General features: G+C 42.9%; 2 protein-coding genes across 2 annotated transcripts in view; both read left to right on the plus strand.

Moving 5' to 3' along the window:
- The window catches only part of GUCY2C (guanylate cyclase 2C), a 48,512-nt gene extending 36,245 nt beyond the window's left edge, over window positions 1-12,267 (plus strand). Inside the window, exons 20-28 of the mRNA XM_052774734.1 lie at window positions 2,391-2,479; window positions 3,212-3,303; window positions 4,908-5,066; window positions 6,446-6,638; window positions 7,031-7,205; window positions 8,143-8,241; window positions 9,002-9,096; window positions 9,740-9,816; window positions 11,674-12,267. Of these exons, the coding sequence (XP_052630694.1) occupies window positions 2,391-2,479; window positions 3,212-3,303; window positions 4,908-5,066; window positions 6,446-6,638; window positions 7,031-7,205; window positions 8,143-8,241; window positions 9,002-9,096; window positions 9,740-9,816; window positions 11,674-11,848 (1,154 nt within the window). The 3' untranslated portion in view covers window positions 11,849-12,267. The remainder of the gene's footprint in view (window positions 1-2,390; window positions 2,480-3,211; window positions 3,304-4,907; window positions 5,067-6,445; window positions 6,639-7,030; window positions 7,206-8,142; window positions 8,242-9,001; window positions 9,097-9,739; window positions 9,817-11,673) is intronic.
- A 4,210-nt stretch (window positions 12,268-16,477) lies between these two features.
- The window catches only part of PLBD1 (phospholipase B domain containing 1), a 40,687-nt gene continuing 37,682 nt past the window's right edge, over window positions 16,478-19,482 (plus strand). The window contains exon 1 of the mRNA XM_052774530.1: window positions 16,478-16,608. Coding sequence (XP_052630490.1) covers window positions 16,533-16,608 — 76 coding nt within the window. The 5' untranslated portion in view covers window positions 16,478-16,532. The remainder of the gene's footprint in view (window positions 16,609-19,482) is intronic.

The following is a 19,482-nucleotide window of genomic DNA, read 5'->3' on the forward strand; positions in this document are numbered from 1 at the left end:
TCTGTGTTTGACCCTGGCTGTCATAGTCACAATCTGGTTCCTTGTTTTAACTTTGACCTGTTTCTTAACACTGCATTTTGTCACTTTAAAAGGACCGTCCCTTTCAAATAGCATTAGGTTAATCCATCCAGCTGAAATTTTTAGCACCTCCAGGTGCTGTTGCTGGAGATAGTCACACAGATCAGCATGTTTAGTAAGACAGCAATAAACTCATGGGGCCTGAAGCCTGTTTGGTACATCTGGGTTCAGTGTAACTTAAAAAAATACCTGCTTTGTAAACTTCAGTTGAAATTTTAAGTTTTCCATTCAGTGAGGAGATTGTTTTCTCCCCAAAGCTTTTTCCTTAAAAGCATTACCGGATGTCTAAGATATATATGTTGCTGATCTAATGGCTTTTGGTGTTCTTGGTTTTTGATTATGCAGTTTGAGTAAATGTGTTCAGCCTAGTTTCAGCAGTTCATCAATTTTCATGTAACAGAAAGGAATGAGTGTTGTTATATATTGCTGAAGTAGCTCCTCATTTAAATGTCTGGATTCATTCATTAGCCAAGAAGAGGCAGCAAGAGGGCGGACCATACTTATTCAAACAACTTTGAATTTTGTTTGTGGCTTCATCTAACTTTGGAAGAGAGTAGCTCAAACTTGGGGTGTCCACTAATTTACAAATATCTAAGATAAAAAGAGGGAAAAGAATACCAAATTAGAGTCAATGGTAATGGGCAAAGAAATATCCCTGTTGCGTGTTAGACTCATTTGGTTTTTAAGTCTCCTGCAGAAAGTCTTTCAATGGCTAGGCTATCAGAAGTTAATCTCTGCAAGTTAGAAGACATGATATTGATATTTCAGGACAACTGATATAACCGCTTCTCCAGGACTTCATTGGCAGCAGCAAGGACTATGTTCAGATTTTAAGAGAGTTGTTTAAAAAACCCTGTACCCAGCCTCCATCCACCAATTTAGGAAAACTAAACTCAACTTCCAGGTATTCAGTGAGCCAATCTTCTCAATCTGCGAATATGCATCAATCAACTTAACATACAATAATGTTGCTACTAATGAGAGAAAAGAAGTCCCACAAAGATGACGGGCTTTCAGAACTGGATTTCTAATGTAGAGAAGTAACTAGGTCAGAGTCCTCTTCACTGACTTCTCTGTGAGACAGCTGTTAGGCCAGCTGGTTGCTCCACTCTTCTGCAGAAACACCTTATTCACTGCTCAAGACTCTGAAATCTTGTCACGTACTAACGCTCAATTCAAGCTGCCTCCTTGTTCCACTACTTTCTGCCACTGGCTAATTGCAGTGTTGCTAATAGTTGCTGTTACTTCTGCTCTAAGGTGTGTGCGCAGCGTGGAAATCCAACACATTCCTCTTGCATATGTGATACTTACACAGACTCTTCTGTCCCTCAGCCCCCAGAAGACTTCTTAGCAGTGTCTCCACTCCATAGCATTTGGGAGACTCAAGTCTCTTGCTCCTTCTCTAGTCTGTCATTTCTGTACCACAAAGCTGGAAGCTACTGTATCTTCTTAGGGTGATCATGAACAGTGGGCATGCTTAGGCAGCCCTAGCTGCTCGAGGCTTGCACCTACCATCACAATTACAAACCTTCCTCAGCTCATTATATGCTTCCTCCAGTAAAACTGTCTCCCAAATATAATCAGACATTATTAATAAATGTGTTTCATGCTTGTTCATGGATCCCTTTCTTCCCCCCCGAGGTAAAAAATTGCTTTTCTTTTTTAACTCCCTCCCTCTGGAACTCTTGACGTCTGGAGGAGAAGGACAAAGAAAGAGATTTTTGCTTTAGCTCTCACTTACTGTGCTTAAATCAAGTTGTGCAAATGCAGCCTGCATTCTGATGTGTTCAGAATCCAAAAAACATTCATAGAACAGATTTCATGAATAAGAATATAAATGAGCTAACAAATGCAATGTTCTTAAACCATATACATTAATAGCCTAGTTTTAAGGAAGCTGAGCATCTGCAGGATGATTTGAACCGCTCTGATAAGAGTTGTATGTCTCCACACTTTTGATCAAGTTGCAATGGGCTTTCCACATTGTATTTTACTATACTTCAGGCTGAGAGGCACACTAATAATGCCTAATGTTCATTTGGGAAGATGCCATAACCATGTCCACCGTGACCAATAAATACTCATGTACATTCCCATTCATTTTGCTTTCAGGGGCCTTCCAGCCAGCCAGTTTTGATCTTGTGCCATATATTTAGAAAAGCTCCAAAGTTGAAATTCACATCAGAATGAGGGAACTGTCTTCAAGGCTTCTATTTGTACAGTAACTCATAACATCTTAGGACACTATCCGCAAGGAATGTCCTTCTTATGTTTTCTTTTGTTTAAAACTTTCCATCTTTTTCCTGTGTTAGAGAAACTTTACAGAGTAGAGAGCGGCAAGGGAGTGAAGCCTTTCCGACCAGACCTGTCCTTGGAAACAGTGGGAGAAAGACAGATGGAAGTAAGCTAATAATTAACTAAGCCATTTTCTGGGTGAAGGGTGGAAGTCCTGGCCAAACTAGAGCCCATGATCATGGGAGGATGAAAGCTATGCACATTTTATGCCAAATGCCCTAACCTCATGGGAAAAAACCAGTATTCTATAGTTGTTAGCAGTGCAATGAAATACAACGCACGAAAATTATTTCACTGGAAAGAAATGAACACTTATATGGTACAACTCTTCTGACCTATTTTAGTTATCTTTAAGATGGGATGAATCATACCTCACATACACCTCTCTCCACTGATTACATAGCCCCTAAGGCTTCTTGCTTAGGTGAAAATGTATTGCAGACATCCACATATTCAGCAATAAATCCCATTCTTTTTGGCTGAATCACCAGTTTCAGAAAAAACCCAGACTCACGATATTGGAAAAATAATTACCACAGCATTTACCTCCACATCAATAACTGTATCTGGCACTAACTGCAAGGCTGGATCCATTTACTTGCCTTTCATTTATGTATTGCAAGTTCAAGTTAAGATCATGTCACTAGTCACCACAGAGTTAAGTTTAAGATACCTGCAATGAGTGTCCTAACCATAGATTCAAAACAGTTAGTCACACATTTTAATATGTTGCCGGTCAAGAGTAACCAGAAATTCCCTAAGGAACTAGTGCTGTTTAGCACCATTATCCTTCTATATCCATTACTCAGGTGGACTTTCCTTAAATTTTTGTTTGAAGGTGTATACACTAGTGAAGAGCTGCTGGGAGGAAGATCCAGAGAAAAGGCCTGACTTTAAGAAAATTGAGAGTACTCTGGCTAAAATATTCAGGTGAGCAGCAGAGGCTCTGTTTTTTAAGATGCTCCAAACTCCTCCTAAGTGTTAGAAAGCTCATTTTAGTGTGTAAGCTGATTATGATTTAGTCAGTGGAAAAAACTGGGTGTCTTCACTTAGAACCTCTCTTATTCTTTGGCAGAAAAGTAGGCAAGCCCGTGTGTATGTGTATGTACATGTGTGTACATGAGCATCTATGCATGTATTAGCTGAGTGAGGGTAAGCTGATCACCATACCTCAAATTGGTACATTGTGAAAGTAGTAAGCTGGATAATTAGAGATTTAAACCATTCAAGTAATTCACCCCCTGTCTCTAGTCAAGAGTTGGATAGTGACTCATGTCAGCTAAGTTTCGGGAAATGAATGCACATAAATGTTTGGAGGATGATTAGAAAGTTTGGATGAACTGGGTTGTGGCCATAAATGAGTTTGGATGGTCCCAAATTAAGCTGACTAGAAGTGTGGGGTTGTAACTCACCAGAAGTATTAATTACAGGGTTTTGTTGGTATAAAATTGTGGGATGAAAAGGGCCATAGCTGGATGAACCCTGTGGGGTTATACAGGCCCTTCACCTGGCCAATGCTGCATTGTTCCTACAGAGTTTGGTCTGAATTAATTATTTCGATGTCCAAACAGTGAGCTTTTTATAATTTCTCTTGGGAAATTGCTCCCCAGTTTTTAAAGCTCTCGTCATCAACAAGCCCCAACAGTACTCACATCATTTTACATGTTATATGGGCAGAAGGACAACTGCATTATGCATAACTGAATGTATCAGTTGAATAATCTTACTGCAGCTGAATAGAAAGACATCCTGGTTCAGCTCCTAAGCCTCCATCCTACAAAAGCAAAGAGGTTGCCTCTTGCCACATGCAACATGGTGTTCTCATCATGGGGGGTCTAAGATGGAGCATCCCTGACATAAAGATTTGTTTGAAGTACGAGTGGTTGTACAATACTAATCTGACTCTTCCAGTCAGCCCAGCCCCATTTACTTTCAGGGTGCTTTGTCAAGTGCAGGCTGCCCAGACAAACAAGGGTTATGAGTGGTTCATGTTACCATACTTCTGCTTCCAGGAGGTAGTAGGCTGGAGTCTGCAGGATCTTGTGAGCAAAACTAGCCCATGGGCTGCTAATTGTTCCATTGAATTGTTCTGTCTTCTACACAGGCAGCCCCAAATTATCTTAATCCTTCCAGCTGAAGTGCCCATCTAAATATTATATGCCATTTTCTACCTACTGTCTTTAGCTTCCTCTAAGGATTCGAGCTTGTCAATTACTTTTTACAAATGAATGTTCATGGATTACCCAAGGTAACCTGGAGTTCACAATATTATCAGGGCTAGGTGATTTAAGGGTGCTTTAAGATTTACCAGCTCTAAGTGACAAGCGTGGATCACAGACTTTCAATTCATATACCTAAGCCCTCCAAGCGAGAAAAAGAATGATGCACCTGAGGTGCTTTGCATTCTAACTACATGGAAGTCAAACACTGGAGAAGTTTTCTGTTGCTCCTTTTTTGCCTCTTTTTTGCCCCTCTCAATGATGTGCTTCCATCAACCTTTCTTGCTGGCTCCTGTGTATTTCTGTTACTTGCAGTAACTACCATGGCCAGACCAATGAAAGCTACATGGATACCCTGATCCGTCGTCTACAGCTGTATTCCCGGAACCTGGAGCACCTGGTGGAGGAAAGGACAGAGCTATACAAAGCAGAGCGAGACAGAGCAGACAGGCTTAATTTCATGTTACTTCCAAGGTAACTGGCCAGGAGGATTTTCACTGGCATTTTATTTACATATATCACGTGATTCTTGGTGAGTGGGGTTGGGATTAATATTAATCTTCCATTTCCTTCCCCTCTGATCTGATCCTGCTGGGGAGGAAAGAAGAAGAAGCTGTCCTTGAGGTCTCCACCCTATGGTGGAGTTTCATGCCAAGATGGTACTGGGACCCGTTATCTTCCTCCACCTCTCTTCAAGCACAGGATCCCATTTTCCATCACAAACCTCTTTTTCACTGCCTTCTGGGGAACACATAGATCTACAGTGATCCCATATCACAGAGCTCTGTTCTGCTCCAGCACCTCGCTAGGTAGAAGGAGTGTCTCCAGCTGGAGAGCAGGAGTGCAGTCCAACTTCAGGCTGGTAGCAATGCAACAGAGGGGCTGAAGTGGGCTGGGCCATACTGGGCCAGATGGATGCTTCAGAGTATGGTATAGGACAAGTATTATTGATATTATAATATCGGTAATGCCAGTAATTTTGGTATTGCAATCATTTGGAATAGTAAAACTATCCTGGTATGTCATTACTAGTTTCAAGGGTATTTAAGTAGTCAGGGTATTGATTTTATGACTCATCTAAAAAAAAAGTGTCTGTTCAATCCAGTTTTTGAGGAAAATTTGAAATGATCTAGCTGTGTAGACTGTGCCACAAGGAATCCATGTTTCCTTCCACTCTTTGTTGTTCCTACCACTCTATTATTGTCTCCTTGTAGATAGAACACAACATTGTGCAATACCTATAATTTTCTGGGTCTCTGTCAGTTACTCTCTTCTAATATCTCCTCTAGGAACAGATATTTTCCTGGACTTAGAAATGCAAGAAAATTAAGGTCCCTCTGAATACATATTGACTGTCATGGTATTGAATTTTTGTTCCATAAAATTATCAGACTATGATATCTCATCTGAAATCAGGATGAGGTGATGTAATTATCGGGATGATATTAATTCTGTGCTGGAGAAACAGAAAAATATGTCTGTTCTTACTTATTGTGTGGCTAGAATGTAGGTCTACATATCAGAAGTTTCAGAATTTCAGTTTTAAATTTGAGTCAATATCCCTATTTCTGATCTTAGCCAAAAAGCTCAGTTGTCTGTGCCTCAGTTTCCTCACGGCTATTAACATACTTGGATTTTGTAAGGCTGTAACGCATTAATTAACATTAGTAAGTGCTTTGAGGTCCCTGGCTGAAAGGCATTATGAGCATCTAAAATGCGATTACAGTGGCAGTTTTCTGCAAACTATTTGATGTTTCCTACAGAGAAAGCAATGATGTGGTTGGGTTGCATGAAAAAATACCTTTAATATTAAACACCACTCATCTGTCTTCCTGCCTTCTCTATTTCCACAGGCCAGTAGTAAAATCTTTGAAGGAAACTGGCCTGGTAGAGCCAGAGCTATTTGAAGAAGTCACTATCTACTTCAGTGACATTGTTGGCTTCACCACACTCTGCAAATACAGCACCCCTATGGAGGTGGTAGATATGCTGAATGATATCTACAAGAACTTTGACCACATTCTTGACCATCATGATGTTTACAAGGTGATTATCTCCGCACTTTTGCTCAGTGAACAACCAGGGGACACACAAATCAAATTGGATGATGTGGTAGACTTGGGAATCTGCCTTCTAAGCAAAGACAAAAGAGAGAAAAACAGGTCAAGGTGACCTCATTTCAACATGCTTTCAGTGTGCCTGCTTATAGCAAATTTTCTATACTAGGTGGTCACAGATTCATTAACTGGAATGCTGGGTAGAGTTATGAACTCTCATATACCAAAAAGGTGTCAGCTACCTTAAACTAATCAATCCTGCTGTCCAGGGAAGAAATGTTTGATCATAAAAAAGAGGATCAGATAAAAACCTTTCTGCTTTTAACCAAATATGTAATTTGCTATGTCTGCAGGTAGTGAGTTCTGCTTTTGTTTCTACAGGTGGAGACCATTGGTGATGCTTACATGGTGGTGAGTGGTTTACCAAACAGGAATGGCAACCGGCATGCAGTAGACATCTCCATGATGGCTCTGGACATTCTCAGCTTCATGGGATCTTTTGAACTGAGACATCTGCCGGGTCTGCCTGTTTGGATTCGCATTGGAATTCACTCTGGTACACAGTAGTGCTAGATGACAACAATGACAATGTTTTTGCCTTGTTTTTGAACAGAATAGACATCCATAGAAGATCTGGTAGTACATCACATGCAACTGCTCTCCTCATGAAGAATCAGGTTGAAAACAATGTACCTGGAAGAAAAGCAACAGAAGTAGATAAGCCACTGGTTTGCTCCCCCATAGTGAAATAGCCCATACTCATTCATTCATAGCTTAAGTCAGTAGCTAGGAGGAGCACCTGCCACTGTTCCTGGTATGATTAAGCCAGTTGTATCAAATAAGCCTTCACAGATCGCTCCTTCCTGACCAAAGTGGAGATCAGCCATGGCCAGCTATGCTTGTCTAGCCAAAAAGTGCAGGCCTGTATATTTTGCTTTTGGAGGCAAAAGTTCTGTCAAGCCTATGTGGGAATTAATGTTTGAATTTATCCATAAAAATACTTTTATCAAAGGGGAACTGCAGATAGCTCAACAATCCCAAGTACTTTGGGAAATTTTATCTTTTTATTTCCACTTGTTTCAACAACCACCTGAACACCAGCTGCCAGGGGAGGAACATATCAGTGACAGTGACTGAGGCACTGGGAAACCACTTGAGGCACCGCTATGCACCCCTCCATGATGAAGCTTATTCTCTTTTTCTCTTGCTTCCAAAACAGACAGTTAGTAACTGTACTTTGCAATATAAAAAACTGTACTGTGTCCCTTTTATGCTCTTATTGGATTATGCAAGACTAACAGAGCTAGGCTTGGCTTGGCTTGGAGTGGAAGGGGAGACCACTAGATATTTTGGGAAGTGAGGTACAGAGTATTGCCGTTGGTGAGGAACGCAGAGTTCTAGCAGGCAACTGCACTGCTCTGCAACAGGGAGACACCTTCCAAACGAATAGTCTCTTAATCCACCTTTTTTCATTCTCTGCATCCCATTTCTAGGTCCATGTGCGGCTGGTGTGGTTGGAATAAAAATGCCTCGTTACTGTTTGTTCGGAGATACGGTGAACACAGCTTCACGGATGGAATCCACAGGCTTGCGTAAGGATTTAATTTTAGCTGTCAGTGTAACAGGACCAAAGGCTATTGGTTAGTTTGTGACCGAACTATCTGTTTTCAGCTGAGAACAATTTATTATCAGCTTGCAAAACTTTTAAAGATGAAGGAGCCCTATTTGTTTTGATTACCAATTATTTCACTGTTCTGCTGGCCAACAAAGAATTGTTCCTTCTTCATGCTTCAGTGCTGGTAACAGGGAGTACCTAGGCTGGATTGCTGGCTGAGTTCCTCTAGAGGATATGACACTTATGGGTCTGGAATTCAATTTTACTGTATGAATTGCAGATTTTAGTTCAACCTAGAATTGTATTACAGCTTTGTTGTGTAAATTTTAAGTATATTTTAAGTTGAAGTAATTATGCCTTCAACTTCACCATTACAGAACTCTGGCAAGAGCCAGTTTGTCTTCCTTCTGCCCAGTGTCTTCACACTACTATTCTCTATATAGGTCACTCCCAATTATTCTTTTCCCTTTTGGCATCTAAATACTACAGATACCACAGTCACCTGTATTTCAGATCAACGGCTGTACCAGCTATTTCTCCCTAGATACAATGCTATGTAGTGGAGTCAGATTTTTTGTACAGCAGTGTAACTGATTCTCATTTAATTTGACTCTCAGAATTCATGTTGATAATAATTGGAGGACCTTCTGCTATAGCACCAGTTTTCACGTATACTTAATAGGATTATGTGGTACATTTCCAGGCTGAGCTTTCATTGTCTCTTTTTTTTTTTTAAGCTTTAAGGATTCATGTAAGTGGTTCCACTATTAATATCCTGAAAAGAACAGACTGCCAGTTCCAATATGAAGTGAGAGGAGAAACGTACTTGAAGGTAACCTTTACCATGCACATGCATGAACACAGAGAAGAGGGATAGTATAAAAGTATTGTATAGGTGAGAGTACCCCACAACTTGATTAACAGCTGGGGAACAAGGGTTACAGATCAATTGGTATCACAGTCTCTAGTGGTTGAAGACTCTTCTATAAAGACAATGCAGGCAATGAAGAGCTCCCCAAGTCATAAATTAAAGCAACATAAAGATGTGGAGAATAAATGAAACATATCATTTGTAACAGAAAATTGTGGAGTGAATGAGTCTGATGGAAGGGAAGCTGAATCTATTGTTAATTTGCTCATGCTCCGATATCTGTCTATCTACCAATCCATTTACTTCAGTCTATGACACTTGGCAGATGTCCGTACTTGGGAGCTGGTAGCAGGCAGCACAAATCACTTCTCCTACGGCATGTGTCTCAGGTCATGGAACAAGGGAGCGGGCATGCAGCTGCATCTCCCCCGTTACTATTCTTCTCAATCTGATTTTTAATCCTTTGCTGTGAGCATCAGTTACTGAAAACAAGAAAAGGCAAACACGGCAATGTGCAATAGAGTATTATTTAAGTAAATTAACTACAGGAAACTGCATTCTAATCCTGAAATTGTGCTTTCTCTTCTTTGTCATACGTATTTAGGGCAGAGGAACAGAGATTACCTACTGGCTGACGGGTACTGAGGACAAGAAATACAATCTCCCAACACCTCCTTCTGTGTAAGATGGTCTTTATATGTGAAAAGGGAAGAAAAATTCCCAGTGCTTGTGCTTTAGCCTTCACTGTTCCTCCCTGGCACTTGTGGGTTTGTAATACCACTCAGCTTGCCTTCAGTAGTCAGAGGCTTAATAGTGTATGTGCATATAAACATGTGTAAATATTCATGACATGGGACTATGTGTGTGCTGAAGGTTATTTGTATATATAAGCACTTAACAGGTTCGTTTCCTTGGAAGGGAAGTAAGACTTACAGGGCAAGTTGCTGGTGCGGTAAGTGCAAGAGATGGATGGAAAAATGAAAAACATTAAGATTCCCAAAACTTTAGTCCTAATGGCACCTGTGTGTGACAGTACAGTGAGAAGATAACTGCAACTGAATATGCAGCTCTCTGTAATACCATGTTATGCCTGTGAGGTCCTGTGGGGGAACTTGTAGGAGGAATGAAACTTGCAGGATTTCAAGCAGTATTCGGCTAGAAGAGGCAGACAAAGTTACTGTAGTATTGCACAGGCATAAGGTCTTTAAAAATTGAACAAAATCTTACTTTCTAACGCATAAGAGATAAGTTATCAGGAAAAAAATATGAGGTTGATGTCCTGGAACTGAGCTATCATTTTGCATTAGTATTGAATAAAACATAGTAATAGCAGAAGTGTTGTTTTTGAGAAACTATGCAAAACTGAAGTCAGGATAACTGGCTGCATTTATTTCATGCGTATTTCGCATACAAGTACTGCATAATTTCCTGCAAACTCACTAAATGTGGAAGTTCCTCACTTTCTGCTCTAAACTCCTGTGTACAGTCACTCTTTACTAAGAGGGAATTTGCTGACATCTGCTTTGAAATGACTGTTTCAGTACAACTTGAAGCAATTCTATTGCAAATTGTAGTTTGCTGGATACATTGGGATCCCTTATGGTGAAAGGCATAAGTAAATGTTATAGCTTACTCCTACTGCAAAAGTTTTGAATCTTACACAATGTGTCCATTGCACAAATAAAATTTTCTGCCCGTTTATTCCTATTACCTAAGAGGAAAGAGGAGGCTAAGAGAAAGATAAAGGTTTTCTCAGGACATTTGCAAAACAGAAACAATCAAACTTTTAATCTACTACAGAATCTTATGAACTTCCATATTTTTAATGGGAAGTCCAAGTGTTTGTCTCTGGGCTAAGCAGGAAATACTGCCAAGCCTAATTCTATGGTACATCTCTTTTGTAAACTCAGAACTCCTTTTTTTTAATTAATATGATCTGTCGAGACTATCAGAATTATCAAATTGGCAGTTATTCTGGAATTCAACTATTGAAAGTACCTCTTGAGCTTGATGTGGTCAGTAATGTTTTTGGTTTTGCTTCCTCATACAGGCTATGACTGATAAAATTGCCCCTTAAAATTGTCATATATGGGGTACTCCAGCAAAAGCCAGATACACTGCAGAAATTTATGAAAAGCTGGCAACTCTGTTACTGAAGGCCACCTGAAGTTGAATAGTGGAAGTGCTGGTGCCAGGAATGGTGTTGAGAGCTAGAATCTATTTTGATTGCGAGTGAATCTAATTCATGCCTTCCTTTTCATGCAAATGATCATGATTTTTTTCAAAGTCAGTAACGACACAGCTACAGACCTCCTGTCCAGAGACACTGATCTGTACTATCTGGAAAAATCACATGGAAATCCTGAATTATATTCCCAAATCCAGAACCTGAATTTGGTTTTGCCCACAGTTTTTATAAGTAGTGTGTGAATATCATTAAGATGAAAGTGGAATAGAAATGTTTAAAAAACACTGGGGATCTGGGGATCACTAAAAACATGTGAATCACTGAATTTTTTTCCATCCTGTTGCTTTTAGGGAGAACCAGCAGCGGTTACAAGCTGACTTAGCAGAGATGATAACCAATATTCTTCAGAAAAGGGAAAACGAAGGATCCAAGATGCGGGAGCTTTCACGGGTAGCTAGCTACCGATCAGGTACCCTGGAATACCTGCAACTGGTCAGCACAGAGAATTCTGCCACATATCTTTAAAACTGGATGTCTAGTATGGCTCAAAAAGCTGCAGCAACTCTCTGGAGTACTTAATGTGAAGGCTGGAGGCTTATACTCTCAGCTAGAGGAGAAAGAAAATACCTTTTCAAGCATCCTTTCTAGCATCTGACCTGCTATCAGTAAATCAAACCTCTCTTCACTGTAACGTTGAAATTATTGGGTGACTTCAGTAGGACACATGCAGCCTGATTTGAGCTAAATGAAAATATCTGCACTTGAGTCTGGAAGATAGCGGGTTTTTTTGTTTTGGTTAGTTTTTAAATGTGATAGCCTGTTCAATAATCCACTTCCGAAAATATTCACAGCAAAGCCTTAATTTGTCATGATTTTTAAATGTTGTATTTCATTTGTAATTTTTATCTGAAGAAAGATTTGCTGTAATATATTTGAAAATAACATTAAACATATCATATGTAAATCCTGGATATGCTGCCATTTTGCTGCTTCTGTTGTCTTCCCCTGTGTCTCACGTGTTTTGTTTAATCAAGTTGACTTTCTTCAAGAGACAACACTTCTGTTATTTACCTTGGGAGATTACTCCAGAAGGTGTATGGTTTCTAAAGCTTATCTGAATCTCTTGGGCCTGCAAAATGAAACTGGAAATCTTGCAAAACCAGACACTTTCATATCTTTTCTCCACTTCTGCTTCTGCCCCCAAACCAGAAGTGCAACAGAAATGAAGGAAACAAACTTATCTGAATTTCTTAAACCTCAGAAAGTTTCAATTCAACTTTTGGATGAAGTTTCACAGAGAGGCAGAACTCAGGTTTTACTGAGATGACTCGCTCATTAACTGCCACCATGGCATTTATATTAATAAACAGCTTTAAAAAGCAATCAAAGCACAAGGGATGCATGTAAAAGAAAATCAGCATTCACACGAAGAAATAACAACTAGTGAGTGAAACTTTTGCAAAGGCCTGTTGTGCCTTGGTGGCTTTCAAAGTGGAGCTACTTCTTCTACCATTGTCAAATATCGGTCAGTATTCAAACCCTAAAACTTGGTGCAAAATCACTCTTTTATGGATTTGAACAGCATTTTTGTTCAAGTAAACAACTGAAAATTTTTTAAAAAGAGCAAGCCAGTTGCCTGTGTTTTTTCTTTGTCAACCTAAACTGGCTTTGTAAGAACACACACACACACAAAGAACAACCTAGGTGTAAATAGACAGATCTGAAGTGCAAAGATTCCTGGAAAAATTAAATCAGGAGGTGCTGTAGGGCTTATACTCTTGCCTAATGAATGCAAATACCTACACCCAGGAACATGATACAGACAGAAGGAGCAGATAGCATGTAACCAACAGCCACAGCCTTCAGATTGTCTTAAACTTGGACTGGCACTAATACTATACCATTACTTCTTCAGTCTGTGCCCTAATGGAAGTGTTCATTGGGATAAGGATAGAAAAAAATGTCTGGTATTCTAAAACTGGTATGTATTGAAAAGAATACCAGTACAGTAAAAAAATATAAAGTCTGCTATTTCCTACCCTGTGGTGCCAGTCATAGAATCATAGAATTGTTTAGGTTGGAAAAGACCTTTAAGATCATCAAGTCCAACTGTCAACCCAACCACCACCATGTCCACTAAACCACTAAACTACGTCCTGAAGTGCCTTGTCTACGTGCTTTTTGAACACCTCCAGGGATGGTGAGTCCACTACTACCCTGGGCAGCCTGTTCCAATGCCTGACAACCCTTTCAGTAAGGAAATTTTTCCTAATATCCAATCTAAACCTCCTCTGCTGCAACTTGAGGCCATTTCCTCTCGTCCTATCTCCAGCCACCTGACAGAAGAGACCAGCACCCACCTCACTACAACCTCCTTTCAGGTAGTTGTAGAGAGCGATAAGGTCTCCCCTCAGCCTCCTTTTCTCCAGACTAAACCACCCCAGCTCCCTCAGCCGCTCCTCATAAGACTTATGCTCCAGACCCCTCACCAGCTTCGTTGCCTTTCTCCGGACATATTCCAGCAACTCAATGTCTTTCCTGTATTGGGGGGCCCAACACTGAACACAGTACTCGAGGTGCATCCTCACCAGTGCCGAGTACAGGGGAACAATCACCTCCCTGCTCCTGCTGGCCACACTATTTCTGATACAGGCCCGGATGCCGTTGGCCACGTTGGCCACCTGGGCACACTGCTGGCTCATATTCAGCCGGCTGTTGACCAGCACCCCCAGGTCTTTCTCTGGTGGGCAGCTTTCCAGCCACTCTTCCCCAAGCCTGTAGCGCTGCATGGGGTGGTTGTGACCCAAGTGCAGGACCCGGCACTTGGCCTTGGTGAACCTCAACAAGCTTCGTCTCTATGTCTGCATTCTTGGGTGCGACCGCTGTGCTTCTTGGCACCACTGGACTCTTCTGGTTGCTGCATCTGATACGCTCAGCAAGTGTAGCTGTAATGCACTGACAAGTGCTGGACTCCTCAAGCCTGAAGAAGCCCACTACTACTATCTTAAGCAGAGCTGCTCTGATCTTTTTGAAGAGAATTAAGTCTGTTTTTAAAGACGAGTTTTGTGGGTTTCATCCTTGACACCTCTGAGATATAAATTATGTTAGAGAAATGTCTGCTGACACTGATTGAGACAATTAATTTAAACAGTGTTTAGTTTTCAGTAGCCCTTCTCTTTCCTGCATTCTTCATATCATAAATTTAATATAATTCTTTGAAGATAGTTACCTTAGCAATGAGTCAATGGACCCAACTTCTGGTAGTGTGGTTGTGGTGGTGGTTATGTCCCTGGCCATACCTGTCACCCATATGTGACAATAAAATCAGTTTTGACTGCCCTTTTTAAAAATTTGCTCCTGGTTTCTGGATTGAATCTGTCAGATTCAATGTCTTACCGTTGCATCTTGTTATCGAATGTTAGATCAAAGAGCCCTCTACCACCAGAAATCTGTCACTGAAGGTCCTTTAATTCACCTCTCCTGTTTTTTTTAAGCAGTTATATATATATATATATATAACAGAAATGTTATATTAAAAACCTAGTGTAAGATATAATTTTGTTCTCCAAGTGGAAAGGATTTTGGCTGCACCATCACCATCCATTTGAACTTAACTCACACCCCAAAAAATTCTGTGAATCCCTGAGCTGGGAGCATGTGGAAGTGAATCTTTCCAAATACACAGCAAGAGCTTTGTAGCTTTGGTCATATTCAGGCCCCCCCCTTGTCTCCAGCTCATTTTTGTCATGCATCTGCACTCTCCTCCTGTTTCAGCATTGTATATTTGTGCTCTCTATCCTAGTTTGCATGTGCCTCCAATTCCTGGCCATGCCCATCACTTGTACACAGAGAATCTTGTTTTAAACACTACTTTTTTCCCCCCCCCCCTCTGGTAATCCTATGCAGGGAATTCTACGGAAAATATAATTTTGTATTTTACTTCACCAGCACAGTCAAACTGAGAGCAGCATGTGGCAGAGGTGAATTTCTCATTTGGAAAAACCTTTGGAAAATATTCCTCCAAAGCAAACACAGCATCCATTCATGATTAGACATTTAAGTTATTTTTCACTGGGGAGGCAAAAAAAAAAGTAACAGCACTGTGTTTTATCCTTATCTTTTGCTGAGAAGTAGCCCAGAACAAAACAGGGATGGGTATGGAAGGACTTCTGCCACCGGCAGTCGCGTTACAGTGCTCTCACCCTGGGCTTGAGGCCAAGTCTTGCTGTTTGGCCTGAGCTGGCTGGCGTGTGACCTCGTTGTATGAGGCTACTACAGGCACCAGTATCAAATCTGAACTATCTTAAACAATTACCAAAATACAAAGTCCTAACAATGGCTGTTTCAGGACAGTGGTAGAGTATCCAACACTGGGGGAGAAGAAAAGGCAGCATCTCAAAATTATGTGAATCATGGGGGCAGGGCCTGTTTCCATCTGTAAACGCTAAGAGAAGGACCATCCCTCAGCTTTTCTGCTGAGACACGTGCAGCGGTTGTTCTTCCGAACAGGGCCGAAAGCTGCTCTTCCTCTGATGCAAAACGCATAGTTTGACATGACGCCACCTCACTCGTGTTGCTTTACAGGGCCCTTTCCTGATAAACCTTCACCCCTTTTTGGTTCATCACCCTCTCGAAGCCCAGTGGCCCAGCAGGCACCAACCTGCGGCTCCCTCCTTGCCGCCTCACGCCACGTGAGGCCGGCCAGCGTGGCGGGGAGGCCCGACCTCAGCCCGGAGCAAACCCCACATCCCAGCCAGGCCTCGGCGGCTCCACACAAGCGCCTGGGCCCTGGGATTGCCGCCCAGCTTGACTTAATGCTTTCCCCGGCGCCTTCTGCCATCACCGCCAGCACGACGGGCTGCAAGGCAGCCGGGCACAGAGGGCGGCGGGCAAGCCGGGCCGGCGGGGCGGCCGGCCGCCCCGGGCCCAACAGCCGCCTCGCGGCCTCTGCCGCGACACTTCGGGCGGGAAGCGCGGTCCGGAAAGCGGCCGCCGCTGCCGGCCTCCCCGGGGCACGTCCCGGACCCGGAGGGGAGAGGGCGGTCGGCGCGGGGGGCAGCCCTCGCACCGGCAGGGCCACCCCCAGCACGGGGCGCCGGGGCGGGCGCCGGAGGAGGCGGGTGCAGCGCTGAGACCTGCCCTGAGCGAGGGAACTTCTTAAAGTCCCGCCGTCTCCCGGCGCCCAGAGGAGGCGCGGAGGAGCAGCAGCATGGCCCGGCTCGGCGGCGGCGTGTGCTGCTGCTGGGGGCTTGCCCTCCTGTGGGCGGCGGCGGCGGGCCGAGCAGGTGAGGCGAGCGGCGGGGCGGGAGGCCGGCCCTGAGAGGGCGGCAGGGGGGCCTCGCCCCGCAGCCCCCCCGCCCCACCCCGCCGCGGCGGGCGAGAAGGGAGGGAGACAGCGGGGCTGCCCCCAGCCCCGGGGGTGCCGGGCGACCGGGAGGGGCTGTCCCGCCGGCGGAGCCCGGCTCGGGGCTCGGCTCGGCGCGGCCCGCCCCGGGGGGCCCGCCCCGGGGGGCCCGCCCCGGGGGGCCCGCCTCGCCTTGAGCAGCAGCCCCTCCTCCGAGGCTGGCTCCGGCGGGAAAGGCCCCCCCGTGCCGCCCTGGAGATGGGTGCGAGGCGGCGAGGGTCCTCGTCCCCCGGCCGTGCCGCGGCCGTCGCGGCGGTTAAGCCCATTCCCCCCCCCCCGCCCCGGCGGGACCCCGCAGGGCGGCGAGCGGCCCGGCGGCCTCCGGGGCTTGCCCGGAGAGCACCTGAGAAGCGGCCGGCCGGGGCGGGCTCGGCCGTGGTGCCTCGTGGGCGTCAAGTGCTGGCACCCGGTTCCTGCATGCCTTCGGAACGACTTTGCCGTTCCCGGCACGGGCGAGGGGATCCAAAGTAGGAATCTGACGGGTGGGAAGCTGCCTTGGGCACCCGGCGGTGCTGGGTTTTAATGTAACACGCGTGCGCGAGAATCATTTAGGATGGACACCTCGATTGGGTGCTGTGGCCTACCACGGGCTGCAACTTGCATCTTTAACAGAGTTGTAGTGCCAGCCTGTGGATATAGGTCACTGTCTGTGTTTCAGAATTTGTACCTATGCACGATCTGATGCTTTCTGAGTCGATAAACTTGTGTTGCCGTTACAGTAAGTAATTCACCAGTATCTGATTAACTTAAAAGTCGAAGTTGTTTTCTATGGTATAAAAATCGAAGTTGTTTTTTATGGTATAAGCACCACTTCATGCTAATTTTGTGCTCACGGTTGCTTTTCATCATATATTTGCATAATATACTTTTCCAGTCAAATTGTAAGGCTCAAATTAGGGTAGTTGAATAACTGAAACTTTTGTAACACTTTTGATCTTCCTCTTGACTGAGAGCGCTTTTCTGTCTCCTGATTCTAGAGCTTTATTCTTGCTCAACTTCAGAGTCAGGTTTGGATGCAAGCAGAATTTGGCAAGTGCCATAATGGCGCATTTTGGTGAGCTCCACAGTTTTCCATAGAACCATGTCTTCCTGCTTAAAAATTTGAGTTTCTGCTTGGTATGTTTGAGAAACATTACACCTGTGGACACACGCTCTGATAGCTAACTATGTGCTAGAAAAGATAGGCCAGTCAGGTATGAACATAGGATTATTATTATTGGTTTTTTCATTTCAAAGTATGAAACAGGTTTACCAGCAACTGGAAGGATAGGGAAAGGAGTCACTAAAGAAGGGAGTTTAAGAAATGCTGAACAAGTGTGGAGTATGTGAAAGTGAAGCTGCCTCTGGAGGGTCAGTAAAAGTGACAGACAGCAGCCGTTTAGAGCAGAATGCCCATTAGAGAATTCTGGATACCATTTGTACTGATGGTAATAGTAGGTTCTTGGGGAGCAAATCTCAGCAAGAGAGTATCTCCCTATTCTGCTGCTTTCAGTGAATTGTGAGGATCCTAAGGGCTAGATTCAGTGCTTATCTTCTAGGAAATTCCTAGTTAATTTATTAATTGCCACAAAACAAGGAGAGATTAAGGTAACAGTTGCTTTAATGTCCAAAATGTTACAAGCATCTCATTTTGCTGATGGTCCTACCTCATCTTGGAGGCCTTCTTTTCAAACCTTACCTGAATTGGCAAAACCTTTTACTGTACTGTATTAGCAGGACTGAAGGAGGGGTCAACTGTGAATCATGCAGAGGGAGTGAAAGGAAGTTTGGGGTATAAAGGTGGTTTCAGCTAATACCTGACTGATTCCTCACATCATAGTTCAAGTACTGGGAGAAAACTACCAAGTAGCAAATACAAATGCCTTTAGGCTATTTAATGGCGTAAACTTGGCCTTCAGCACTGTGAATTGTCTAGGTTTTTTTTTTTTTAATTGGTTCATTGTTCTTTAGCATTTTGAACGCCTTGAAGGTTCTTCATCATGCTGGTTGGAAACTGTTTCTAGAGAATTTTACTCTCGTAAAAATGACTTAAATTTAGGGACTATGAGAGGAGTGAAGCTACTTGTGAAATTATTTTTGTTTCCTCTGTGGATGACCTATACTGGGGACCTATAACTGTTTTGGCAAGTTTTCTGCATCAGCTAAGCTTTACCAGTAAGTGTCCTTGTGAACGTGAAAACCATACAAGACTCAAACTCCTAATTTATGGTTCACATTTGAATATTGCTTCTCTCTCATGTAAGCACAAATCAGGGGATTAGGCTTCAAATAATGACAGGCCTGTTAGAGGCAAATTGAAAAATTACTTAGACCTGAAATGTATGAGGAAATAGGGTGAATTAAGGCCAGTAGAATAGAAAATGCAAATACCTTATATTCAAGGAGAACAAGAAAGCATTTACACCTTTAATTGAAAATTACTGGGTTTTGTGTTAAGTTCTTGTGTGGTTTAAGCTAATCTCTAAAGAAGTCCTGAGGTACTTAACATTCATTTTGTAATGGATTCCAATCATAACTGTACTTTGAAATCTCAGTTGTACTTCAGAGGTATACAACCTTTTTAAACAGTTAAAAGGATGGTTCTAAAATTTTTAATGGGAAGATGGGACAAGCTCTATCAAATTACAAAACTGAACAGAAATATCAGATGCTCCTTATTATGGTTGACCTGAAATATTTAAATACTACACTGTCCTAATATAATCTTTACTACTGAACTTTAGCTGTAGGAGAGGGTATAGTGAAAACAGGAGAT

The sequence above is a fragment of the Harpia harpyja genome, chromosome 23 (assembly GCF_026419915.1).
Source record: "Harpia harpyja isolate bHarHar1 chromosome 23, bHarHar1 primary haplotype, whole genome shotgun sequence".
Lineage (NCBI taxonomy): Eukaryota > Metazoa > Chordata > Aves > Accipitriformes > Accipitridae > Harpia > Harpia harpyja.